The 12,805-nt window shown below is 40.8% G+C and overlaps 1 protein-coding gene across 1 annotated transcript in view; it reads left to right on the forward strand.

Moving 5' to 3' along the window:
• The first annotated feature begins 9,697 nt into the window (after positions 1–9,697).
• PDE1C (phosphodiesterase 1C) overlaps positions 9,698–12,805 on the forward strand; it is a 441,585-nt gene continuing 438,477 nt past the window's right edge. The window contains exon 1 of the mRNA XM_065398465.1: positions 9,698–9,782. Coding sequence (XP_065254537.1) covers positions 9,698–9,782 — 85 coding nt within the window. The remainder of the gene's footprint in view (positions 9,783–12,805) is intronic.

Here is a 12,805-nt window from a genome sequence, read left to right on the forward strand (position 1 = left end):
GTAATGTGGGCTAACTTTTTGTTGTCTTTCAATTCCACTGAGTGCAAATGTTCTTTGGTGACTGGTTGCTGCCTAGTGCGACACGTCCGTATGCACTCTTAGGGATATCTTTATCTGTGAGTGATCCCACTTGAAGCTGCCTAGAAGGCTAAGGCCCATTTCCCCCAGGATTTTTGGTTTGCTTAAGTTTTCTTTCATATTCTTACCCTATAACCTAGAGGACATGAAATGAGAATATTATAGATTTAATCTCCTCACCCTCACATCTGCACATACACAAAATAGTGTGTGTGGGGGGGGATTAATGTGTCTTAGCCTCGTAAGGTGGCCTCATTTGTTCAGAGTGGGGCTATGCAAAGAGGTTTATGAACAGAAACTTTTAGGTTGGCTTGGAATCAACCAACCCATGCACATTCACTTAAAGGTCTGAGTATGACGAGTGCATTAAAGAAAGCCCTTAAATAACCACCGCCTCCCTGGCCCACCTCAGGAAGTCCAGTAGTGCTATTAATCCTTGGATTTCTATCGGGAGGATGTGTGCATGTGACCTGGCCTCCTAATTCCTTCCAAAATCACTAGAGCTGGTTGCAATTTTTTTTCAATAAAAAAAAATCAATTTCATTTTGTATTAAATTCTTCACCTTTTCTTTTCAACAAATAATTTTTTTTTTGTTTTATCACCTTTACTCTTTTTTATTACTCCCCCTCCTTTTATTTTCCCCCAGTGGAAAAAGGGGGAGAAAACTGTCTTCTTTTAAGTGGAGTTGTTTTATTTTTTTAAAGTCAGATTTGTCACTTTTCAAAGAAATTAAAAAGAAAAATGGACAAAAAAATGATGCAATGAAATTTTTCCATGAAAAAGGTTGCTGTTACCATTGAAACTCCAATTTCCAATAAAATTTTTTTTAGCCCACTCTATAGCTAAACCAAAGGGGGCATATTGGTGTTACTAATAGAAAATGAATAAATATTATTAGAATCTTCTTGTAACTAATTATGAATTTGATGAAAGGATGATCAAACTGATTTGATCAAATCTGATGCCACACTGGGCTGAGTATAAGCCTGGTGCAGTTTACTTCTTCCCTGGAGCAGCAGGGATATCAAGAAGCACATTGTGACTGAGGGCAGGTCTACACTTACTTCCTGGTCCGGCCGTAAGCAATCGATCTTCTGGGATCGATTTATCGCGTCTTGTCTACACGCGATAAATCAATCCCGGATCGATCCCAGAAGTGCTCGCCGTCGACGCCGGTACTCCAGCTCGGCGAGAGGAGTACGCGGCATCGACGGGGGAGCCTGCCTGCTGCGTCTGGACCCGCGGTAAGTTCGAACTAAGGTACTTCGAATTCAGCTACGTTATTAACGTAGCTGAATTTGCGTACCTAGTTCGAAGTGGGGGGTTAGTGTGGACCAGGCCTAAGACAACCTGTTTCCTGTACTACTCCTGGGGTAGCACAAATGTGCACTGCCCTTGCTCAGGGCATATCATAAAGTGATTGTGTCATAATTTTGGCTTCTTGACATTCTAAGAATTTTTCTGTTTGTATAGGTGTGTTTTGAGGACTCTGTTGGAATTGCAAGCTATCACTTGACGAGCAGGGCGTTCCTGGTCCTGCTTGGTGGCTAGGAGGCTCTGTAGAGAAGTATGCATCAGAGTAATTCAGGATGGAAGAAACCAGCCTAGAAAATGGTGGGATGAGTTGTCCCTTTCTGCCTTAGGGAGCAGCTTGCTTTGCGTCTCTGTTTTTGAGTTCTAATGTGTTCATTTTCTGAAGTCTAAGAAATAAAGTACTGTTGTGTAGCAACCTTCTAGCAAGAATGTGTGTGTATATATAATCTAATTTATCTCTATTTGACATTGAAAATAAAAATGTGTACATTCTCCAGCAACTTTTGCTAATTTCCACTCTTTAAATCCTGATCATATCAATAAGGAAAACCGCCAGTACTGCAAATAGATTATAGGCCACATTCAATTTGGCAACAAGGACATTTTGGCCTGGCCAAAATGCTGGGTTCAGGAATTGAATGTGGCCTGAGTAGTCTATTTTTGGACTCCTGATAATAAAAGTTGGACTGGCTGTCTGTTTTACTTGCTCATGCTGGTATGATTTAAAGACTGGCAGCTGACTTGGAAAGGGAGTGATTTGGAATATATGTAGGCTGATGAATGACCACATTACTTGGGTGGCTCTAACATTTTTAAGGCACTTTGCCTTGTTTGCTAATGTGCTCTGGTAGGATATGTGCCTTTTTATTATGTGGCTTTGATATATGAAGGATTTTTTTATTTGGCAAGTCAAGGAGTACTGCTTTCACGAAGTCCTGTATGCTTGTGCGCTGGGTAGGGATAAAGGGCAAAAGATAGCCAGAAGTAAGGGGGGTCTGGGAACACAGAGGTAACAGCCATGCCTCAGCTGCTGGAGGAGGATGGTTAGCCTCATGTTACTCTGCAGCAAAACTTAGCTAGCTAATCAAAGAGCCCAGTGGAGCCCTAGCCCCACCCCTGCCCCTTCCACTCCCTCCCCCCGCTACTTGTCCCCTGACTGCCCCCTCCTGTGACCCCTGCTCCTAACTGCCCTCCAGAACCCCACCCCCTACCTAAGCCTCCCTGTTCCTTGTCCCCTGACTGCCCCCTCCTGAGACCCCCCCACCCTAACTGCCCCCTCCTGAGACCCTACCTGTACCCTGACTGCCCAAAACCTTATCCACACCCCCACCCCCAAACAGCCCCCCCCAAACTCCTGACCCATCCAACCCTCCCCCTGCTCCCTGTCTCTTGACTGCTCCCTCCAGAACCCCCCTGCCCCTTCTCCGACCCCCTGCCCCCCTTACCGTGCCGCTCAGAACAGCGTGTCGGGCTCCACACGGAGCCCGACACGCTGCCGCGCTCTCCAGCGGAGTGCACAGCCTGGTCCCCGCCCCCGCAGAGTGGCACGCTGGGCAGCAGGGGGAGGAGCTCCAGACTGCCGGAGGCCCGTTGTGAACGTCCGGCGATCTGCGAATGCAGGGAGGGGGAGGAGGGGAGTGATCTCAAGCAGCAGGGGAGAGGAGGGGGAAGCGGAGGAGGGGCTCTGGCTGCTGGAGCCCCATGCGAGTGGCACGATCTGGCCGGCTGCCCTGTCAGCCGCGCGCGCTCTGCATGGGGGGGGGGAAATCCGGACATTTACAAATTCCCCCGGACGCTATTTTTAACTCAGAAAAGCCGGACATGTCCGGGAGAATCTGGATGAATGGTAACCCTAGTATTTACAGTACCATCTGCTGACAGTGGGGAACCATTTAAACAATGCCCCAAAAGCAGCTTAGTTCCTACCTCCTGGCTGGAGAGGTAGGGCCAGACTGATCTCATTTACTGCAGTGTCAGTCCAGAGTAACTTAACTGAAGTCCACTGGAGCTCAGTCAGTGGAGCTCATTGATTTAAACCAAGTAAAGAGCTGCCCTCCTAGGAGTATAACAGCATACACGCCACATATATTCATCACAAATCCTGAATACCTCTTCAGCATGCCCTTGAATTTCTTTAGCATAAAATATTTCAAAGCTATCATTCTAAATGGGAAGGGGAGAGGAGAGAAGATGAAAATCCAGCAAGAACTGCAAATGATGTGATGAGTGACTCAGAAAGCACATATTTCCTTTGTATGCTTTGACGAGCTGCAGAATGACTTCAGAGAAAATAGTGACTGCTGAGCAGCCAATCAGGATGCCATAATTTGCATACATGAGCTAACTGGTCATTGTTGTTCTTGACCGCCACACTCTTGACTTATGAAGAGAGGTAATGGAAAAGAACTAGACTAAATTCAGCAGTGACATTAATTATGGTTTACAGGACTGACTGACTGTCTAAATTGTCTTTGGACTTGTTTACAGTCTGCCACATTGTTGACCATGGGTATGTGAACTGCTGAATGCATTAAAATGTTGCAGTCTAACTTCCCCTTGTGGATGCTGCTTACACAACCTAAAAGCTACCTAGGTCATGTTAACCTCGTCCTGAAGACTAGGTTTATGTGAACTAGGCACCTGTTAGGTTGCACCAGCAGAGTACACAAGGAGAAGTTAGAGCACAACACTTTGGTCCATTCTGCAGCTCACATCCCTGTAGTCCACACTGCAACATAGTGTAAACATAGTCTTAGTTGCATGTTGGACAAAATTCTGCTGTCCATGACACCAATGTAAATTTGGAGTAATCCACTGAAGTCAGTAGAGCTACTCTGGATTCACACTGGTGTCATGCAGCAGAATTTGACCTATTAGTAAAATAATGTAATTTGCACTGATTTGCAACCAGATTTTCTACTGTTACACCATTTTTTCAAGTGTGAAACCAGTGACTTCAGTTGAAGTACACTGGTGGAACACTGGTGAAATGGAGAGGAAAATCATGGCCTTGGTGTTCAGTGCAGGTGCAAAATCAGCCTAACTTTCCTCCCATATCTACACTGGTTTAACTCCATTGACTTCACTGGTCTTACCCGTGACTTCGTTTTACCATTGTAAGTGAGAGCAGAAGCTGGCCTAATGAGGGTAGCTTACACCAATTTGGTGTTCTGTGGTGACCTCATTCAGTTGTGGCATAAGCAGCAGAACTCCCATTTAAATAAATGGGAACTGCACTTGCTTTTGTCAAGGCTGCTATTGGCCTCAGATATATTAGGCATGGTTCAGGTATAAGTTACTATGTGTGCATACACACAGGGATGTACTTCAGCTTACGCTGTCATGTTTGTATTTCCTGCTGCAACCTCTTTTTCCACTATCTTCTAATGATACTAATTTTGCATCCCCACTGAATGCCGACATCAGTGCAAGATACTTCTTTGTCACTTATGCCCACTTGGTGACAACTGCTATTGGAAGTATATCTTACATCACAGTTTGTCACTATTGAAGTTAGCGATGAAACTGCTTGCACCAGAGTGCATTTGGACCAGCAGCTTGCTATATAACTGTTTACAGACAACCTGGAGTCAGTTTGTTTCTGAACATAACAAGACTCCATTTAGATATGGACCTGCATGAAATGGCTGAGATTAAATCCAGACCATTATTAATTTAATCAGTTTTTTTTCACGTGCCCAGAATTTGGCATGTACACTTGCATTTTTTCTGTGGTATGATGTCATTTTAAATTGCATAAAATGACTACACACAGCGGAAAATATAAAATAACCTAAGCAAAGAGAACATTTCAGTGCTTTGGAGGATACTCCATTTGGAAGGAGAAAATGGTGAGGTTTGTAACAAGTGAAAAGCAACAGAACACCTGAGCGTTTAAAAAAAATGCCTATGGCTTTCTGGCTGTCCTGACCAAAAATAATCAAAATCTAATGAATATTCCTGACAGTGACAATGTTCTGATAGCATCCAGATGGGAGTACTTCTAGGAACAATAAAACCATAGAAGCTTTCAGTCAAGAATATCACCATTTCTGTATCAAATTTAAGGCATGTGACCACATTTTACGTCTTGAAAATTAAACACATCAGACATTTACAGGGATTTCAAGTTCCAGTCTTTCAAATGAAACAGGATAACAACTTACAGGGCTCAGTCCTGCAAAGTGCTGAACATTCTTTTGAGGTGCTGAATGTTTTCAAATGCGATTTAGATCAGGGGGAGCTGAGGGGGTGCAAGACTGGTTCTGTACATGAAGAAACAAATTTCTCAGCTGTTAGTGACTGACTGAATTTAGTCATTCCTGACATTAAAATTTACATTTTAAAAAGTATGTTTTTATCTGAAGTTTGGGTGCCTCAGTTTTGAGTCTCCATTTATGGACACTTTGAGCTGGATTTACAGCCATGCTGAGCACCCAGAGGTATCACTGAAATCAAATGAGTTGTGGATTCTAGGTGCCACTGAAAATCAGGCTTCGGGTGTTGCAGGCACCCAAAAAGAATGGACATGTCTACAAATGGCGGCATAAACTCATTGGGCTTGATTCTAACCTCATTGTACAATTGTACCTCCCATTGTAACCCCACTAACTTCCATAATGTTACTACAGATTTAACCCGCTATGTAGTAAGGACCACAGGCATTATTGTTATTGTAAGACATGAATACATTAAGTATTGATACAATAGAGGTATATAAAATGTATTAATAGTATAGAGAAGAAAAAGTGAGAGGATGAATCTTGGCCCCATGAAGTTGGTGCGAATTTTGCCATTGATTCCGGTGGTGCCAAGTTTTCACCCGAGTTCTGATTTTTCCATTTCCCACAATACAAGAAGCAGGGGACATCCAATGAAAATTAGGCAACACATTTGAACTGTAAAACTGAAATATCTTTATACATAACACCTTATGAGCTTATGGGACTCACTCACAAGATATTAAAGCAAAAAACTTAGTTTGTTCGCAGTCATATTAAGGTCTAATCCTTTTCTGAATCCAACTATCTGTTACTGTAGCTAGGACAAAAACTTATAATGGATACAAAACCTCAGACTTTAGGACATAAACTAACTGCCTGGGGCTAAGACAAAAGTATTGCCTAATTGTCTGTCTGTTTTGGGATTTTTTTTCAACTTCCTCTGAAGCAGCTGGTACTGGCTACTGATGCAGGATGATATATTGGATGGATCAAAGGTTTGATCCGAGATTATTTTTAGTTTTAATATACTTCATAAATATATATACAACCCCTTCCTCCCTCAAAAAAAGTAATGGGGGGAGGGGAGAAAGTAATTGGCTTTTTTGTGTTCACAAGTTAAATGTTGCCATGGATACAATGTGCTGTTTACAGCAATAATAATAAATATTTTACATTCACACAATGCTTTTCATGCAAAGTGATTCACAAACTCTATACAGGAAGCACTTCACACAACACTGAATTACAGCCACAAAAACTGTTTTAACAGCATATATCAACACTACCAACAGTTTAGAATAGGAAGTGAAGAATACTATGCCCCAAGTGAAACTGGAGGGATGGTATAGGAAGGCAGAATATAATCACCAGAACTGAAATCTAGCTAGGAGCTGAAAGACACTAATTCTGCAAGGTGCAAAGAATTAAATGGAATCAAGCAGAAAGTAACCAATACAGTACAGTAGCCAATAAGAAATCAGGTTTACACTTTTGCCTTTTCCATTAGATACATTTAACTTTGTACATTCTGGTTCTGGTATTGGGAGTCATTTTTTAAGCTTTTGCTTTCTTAGGCAGTACGTTAGTGCTGATGTAGATGTATGACCTAAATAACTAGTGACAGAGAAAATGATTCTAGAGAGACAGAATTTTAAATTAGTTCTGGTTTTTTTTTACATTGTTCATGAGGTACTTAGGCCCCCTCATTTATTAAATTGCCCTTCAAAAGACTTTCTTGCAGTGGCCACATTTTACAAGGACAGATTTAAAAAATTTGCTGATTTTACACTTGTAACTGTGTGGCTGCAAATAATTAAATATAATATATGGAGATATACCTATCTCATAGAACTGGAAGGAACCCTGAAAGGTCATTGAGTCTAGCCCCCTGCCTTCACCAGCAGGACCATGCACTGATTTTGCCCCAGATCCCTAGGTGGCCCCCTCAAGGATTGAGCTCACAAGCCTGGGTTTAGCAGGCCAATGCTCAAACCACTGAGCTATCCCTCCTCACAATTGCAGCTGCAGTTGATGTAAGTTTCATGTCTAAGTACTTATTATTTAATATTTTATAGTACAGTACTGCCAAGAGGCTCAGTCAGGATCACAACCCCATTCCTGTAAAATGGATACAAGACATAAGTAAGAGACAGCCTCTGCCCTGATGAATTTACAGTCTAAGAAGACAAGTGACATATAAAAGATGGAGGTGTTTTCGACATCTGAATTACCATAATTGTAGTTGAAAAATCATGCCCAAGTTATTTGCACCTGCAAAATTTCTGGCCCAAATATGGAGGCCTCGTTAATACTGGGCTGAAACCTTGGCCTACAGAATTAATTTAACATGCAAATTAGTTTTAAATGTTTACAAAGAATTACTTTACACTATTGAGGCCACTGGGCTAGATTTAACACAGCATAAGTAGACTTAATTCCATTGACTTCAGTGGAATTGTGCTCACAGATAGCACTGGTATATTTGACCAAATCCAAAGGTCAGAAGTCCGGACTGGGAGTAAGCAAGGACTGGAGCTATGCAAAACTTTCCCTTTCTTCCAGATTTTCCTAGGAATCTAACATGGTTTCAGATTTTATGCCTGAAACTGACCAGATTTGCTGATGTTTGTGCATCTTTTGACATAGTTTACCCAAGCTTTGTATGAACTTGAGCTGAGTTACTGTTTTGGTTGGAAACCTTACAAAACTTAATGGATCCATGTGGAGTCCATCCAAAATTGTGCAAAACTTAGTGAATTTAGCTGAGCTTTATTATAGTTTATAACCCGAGAAATCCAAGCACTTTGGGGTTGGGAATTCACGATCAAGATCACAGGAAAAAAGGTTTGCAAGAATCTGAGTGAAATCAAACCACCATGTACAGTTCTTGCCAGGACATGTGCATGCTATTTCTTCCTGGTCTGCCATTAACCTGCTATGCGAACATCATCAAGTTTCTTAACTGCTCTGCTCCAGTTTGCCCATTCATAAAAATGGCAGTAATGCTTACTTATTTCACCAGCGTATTGCAAAGCTTGGTTAATTTTTCAAAGTTCTTAGAGATCCTTGGACAAAAGTGCTAAGTGCAATATATTATTCTTGTGGTAGCAACTGCTGAGGAAAGGTAGAGCCTGAAGGCTTTTCAGTTTTTCACAGGTTTTGCTGGATGCTTCATTGTCCCTGATAATTTACTTTTAGTATTGTCTCATAGTTGTATCTGCTCTAATGGTTAAATTCCTGCCAATATATGTGTTTTCAAAGATCTACAACCAGTATAAGAAACTATTTATTGATGGTGCATTATACCTTGAGTGGGATTAAAACATTAGTGTTGTCCACAAGCACTGGTCTGGAATTTGAGCACTATAATTTGCTGCACATCTGAAGCCTACATAAACTAGGAGAGTTATAAAGGCAGGGGTTTGAAGCTAATGTTAGAAAATTATATAGTACACAGGTTAAGAAAAGAGTGTCTGTACATCTGGGTATAGTGTTTAGATTATCCACAAATACTTTTTGTTTAAAAAGTCATAAGATACATATAGTGCATAATCAGCAATAACCCAAATTTAGGTGAATACATTTAACAATACAGTTTAGATATTAGCATCCAAATATTCGGGTACATACTCAAGAAAAATTGTACAGAGAGTTGGTTGTGGAAAGCAAAATATATCCAAAACTACATGGAATACAAGGAGTGCCAGTGCTTAGATTCTAGCAAAATTTAACACTTCAGGTTATTTTAATTGTATACTGAACTCCTACCCAGAAATTTGACAATTGACTTGTTGACTCAGGAGTGTTACACTAATTGACTGTTAAGTTTGGATCCCAGAGCCTCTAACCAGTTGTTAAACTCTGAGTAGGCATGTCAATAACATGCCAGCGGCAGTTTTAGGGGGTGGAGAATACTGCTGGGTTCATGTCTTTCGGATTCAGCTCTCTGCGTTAGGAGATGTGTGAAGTCGGGTGTGAGTGCTGCTACAGGCAGAGATACAAGGACAGCTAATTACTAGCTCAGAAGCTCTGATTTCACGAGGGGAGAACTACTGCTGCTGGAGTACAAACTGACAGGATCATGACAGAGCCAAGCAGTAGAAAAGAAGGATTTAAAAAATGCCGGAGTGCCACTTTCAGCATTGATGGCTTTAGCTTTACAATTGGTGAGGCTTTTTGTTTTAATTTCCCTCCCTCCCTTTTCTTCTAGCTTTCTTTGTATATTAGGCACAGTATGAGAAGACCGTTTATCCACCAACAATGCTTTTTGAAATGCATAGATGTCCTGTAACTATTTGCTTTGCTTTGTATCCAGCTGTTTTATTTTCCTCTGTCGAAGAAATTTGCCTTTGACTAGTAGCTGCTCTAAACCCTTTTATCTGTTTTTTTTTTTTTTTTTTTTTTTTTTGGAATAGAGGTTTGCACAACTTTTGTTTTGGAGCCTTACCTCAGGAAAGCCTGTGTTTTAGGCTTACATGTTTCTAACTTGCTTGATGCATTTCCTTTCAACAAGTCCAGTAACATAAGCACTCGGAGTTTGGGGGTTTGTTTTTTATTATTTCTTGGCTCATCTAGTAAGCTTTCAAAAACTTATGACCATGTGCTATTTTCTAGCTAAAGTAGAAACGTATAATCTCTTTATATATACTAGCATTGGAAAGTGCATCAGGAGAGCTTTTAATTTCTAGGGCCATGTTTGTTCCTGGTGCAGTTGTTTACATAAGGAATGGATTTGGTGCTTTGTGTTCATTATGCTGGCAGGGGAGAAAAAGTGAGCCTTCTCAGAGCTACAGGTGTCTGCAGATTTTTTTTTTCTTTGTGAGGCTTGCTGTGCAAAGGTTAGGTGCGCTGAGTAACCTGAACAGGCTGTTCTTTCAAAATTTTACATCTCACTGGGCTGCATTATGCAAATCCCTGTATATCTCAAAAAGAAAACAAGCCACCATGCCGATTTTATTTTTCTTTGTAATTCAAGAGGGAATTTTGGATAATCTACATGGAAGAAACCATCACTTTATGTATATCTTTTAGAAATTGACTCAAATCTGCTCTCTTGCACTACTGAAGTCAGTGGAGTTTATTCTGGATTTACACTGGTGTAACTGAGTGCAGAATTTTGTTCTCTAATGACGGATGCAAACTTTTTGTTGGATGTGAGAACTTCCCTCTCTTGTCTTCCGAGCCTTGTAATGCCTTTTGCAACTGTTAAAACCTACTTTCTGGGAGAGCTATTTAAAGTTAGACTATGCACTGCAGGAAAATATTTTCATATAGCAGTATGTTAATGTGCATACAGCACTTTGAAGAGGAAAACTACGACACAAATATTATGCATTATTTTTATTTTACTTTAACTATGGAGAGGCTACCACCTCTCCATAATAAAGTTTAATCAAGATTCCATTATAAAGGCCTATTTAACACCTTGTATCTTTATGAATAAATAGGGTTATTTGGCATCACTTTGCATCACTCTGTGGTAATTTGGGGGATTAGCATTCCCATGGTGCTGTTCTCTTTATGGGCCTAGGAAGGACACAGCACTAGTTTAGGCAACAAAGCATTTGTGTGTGTGCTTAATTTTATTAATACATACTTAGAACCAACAAGATTTCTGTCTTGGCTATTTGTCTCTTATTACTAGTTATGCTAGAGAAAACTGAATCAGATTTTGCATCAAAGGACTTGGATTTACAATTCCAACTTCATGGTTTTTTTTAAGACAGTAGTCATGCTATCTCACAGATGTTTTCCTCAAGATTTATGCACAAATGGGTACCCAAGGAAAACAACTAACCATTTGCATGTTATCGTACACTATAGTATGTAGAAATAGAATATTATAGGTATATTTCAAAAGGATCTGTGTGGCTTGACAAATGTGCACTGATTTGACATATGCATTTGTGATAACTTTGCAAACGTGCTTCCTAAGATTACTAGTACACAAAGGATTCTTGAGTGATCAAATATGTGTAAGTTTCTGTACCGAAGAGTGTGAATATTTCTTAGCAATTGCATGCCGACTAAAAACTATGAGGAATGGGCTTAACATTAGTATTTCTTCCTTTTGATTGGAAGAGAATTCTGCCTCGGTATTTAGAACGAGGTTTTCAAAGAGTCTCAGTGATTCCTTGGAAATATTGAGCTCCCTCAACTTTTATTGGGGTTAATAGGAATTGTGGGAAGTCAGTACTTTTGAAGATCAGGCAATAAAACTGTAAAAATATGAGGCTGAAAACAGTCTGTGCTGAGCTGGAACTCTGTGTAAAATGACATGCAATGTACATTTTAATCTGTCTATGCATCTAATTGCTGTCTTCCAGCTAGGAGATGACTTACTGTGTGGCTGTTTGCTTAATGATGATTTACAATTAGACTTATTGTAGCTTTTCTTGGAGAAGGGTTTGGGCCTAATATTGAAGATTAGTTGTGTGGGATGCTAGCATTCTAATGCAGGGAAGGTTGGGGAAATGCCCTTTTCCCATAACTCTGTTCTTTGGCTCCAGGCATTCGTGCAACCCTTATAGCTCCATCATAGTGGTGCTGGTCAGTGTCCTGTTCATGCCACTGTGTTAATTAGAGCAAGTTCAAGGCTGCTGTAATTTTCAGCCTGGTATTGGTGGCCCAAAGAAACAGTTCTGGCAGCTGGGAATATCAGGAAAGCAGAGACTCTGGCTATGCTCCTTTATCCCAGCCACAGCCATTATGACTGGGGCTGTGAGGAGTCATGGTGGAAACTTCTACACCAGGTGGAAACTTCCTGAGTAGCCACTTAAATTGGGTGTATGGTCCCTTTGCACTAGTGGAGTTATGCAAATGGACCATAGTGGGCCTATGAATCAAGTCCCTTGATTTCTATGGGACCATTCAGGATAATAAATCTACCCAGTAGTAAGTATTTGTTCTGAGACCTTTATTTGACTTCCCTCTCCATCTGGACATTTCACAGTCTGTGAAGTTTTTGCCTGGAGTGGGGTTATTAATTTATCTTTCTGGAAGAATTCGAATCTATCTCTGTAGCCAATTTCCCCATTCAGAAATAAGCAAATCAGAGTGCAAGTGAAAGTTTAAAAGACTAGCGATGAAAACACAGTGCCTGTTTCTTGCTTTGCACCCTGTCTTGTCACTCCGGTGCTTAGTGAGTGTAGAACACTAGTGTTCTATCAGAATGCTAGTGTTTCGTATC

Source organism: Emys orbicularis, chromosome 2 (assembly GCF_028017835.1).
Source record: "Emys orbicularis isolate rEmyOrb1 chromosome 2, rEmyOrb1.hap1, whole genome shotgun sequence".
Classification (NCBI taxonomy): domain Eukaryota; kingdom Metazoa; phylum Chordata; order Testudines; family Emydidae; genus Emys; species Emys orbicularis.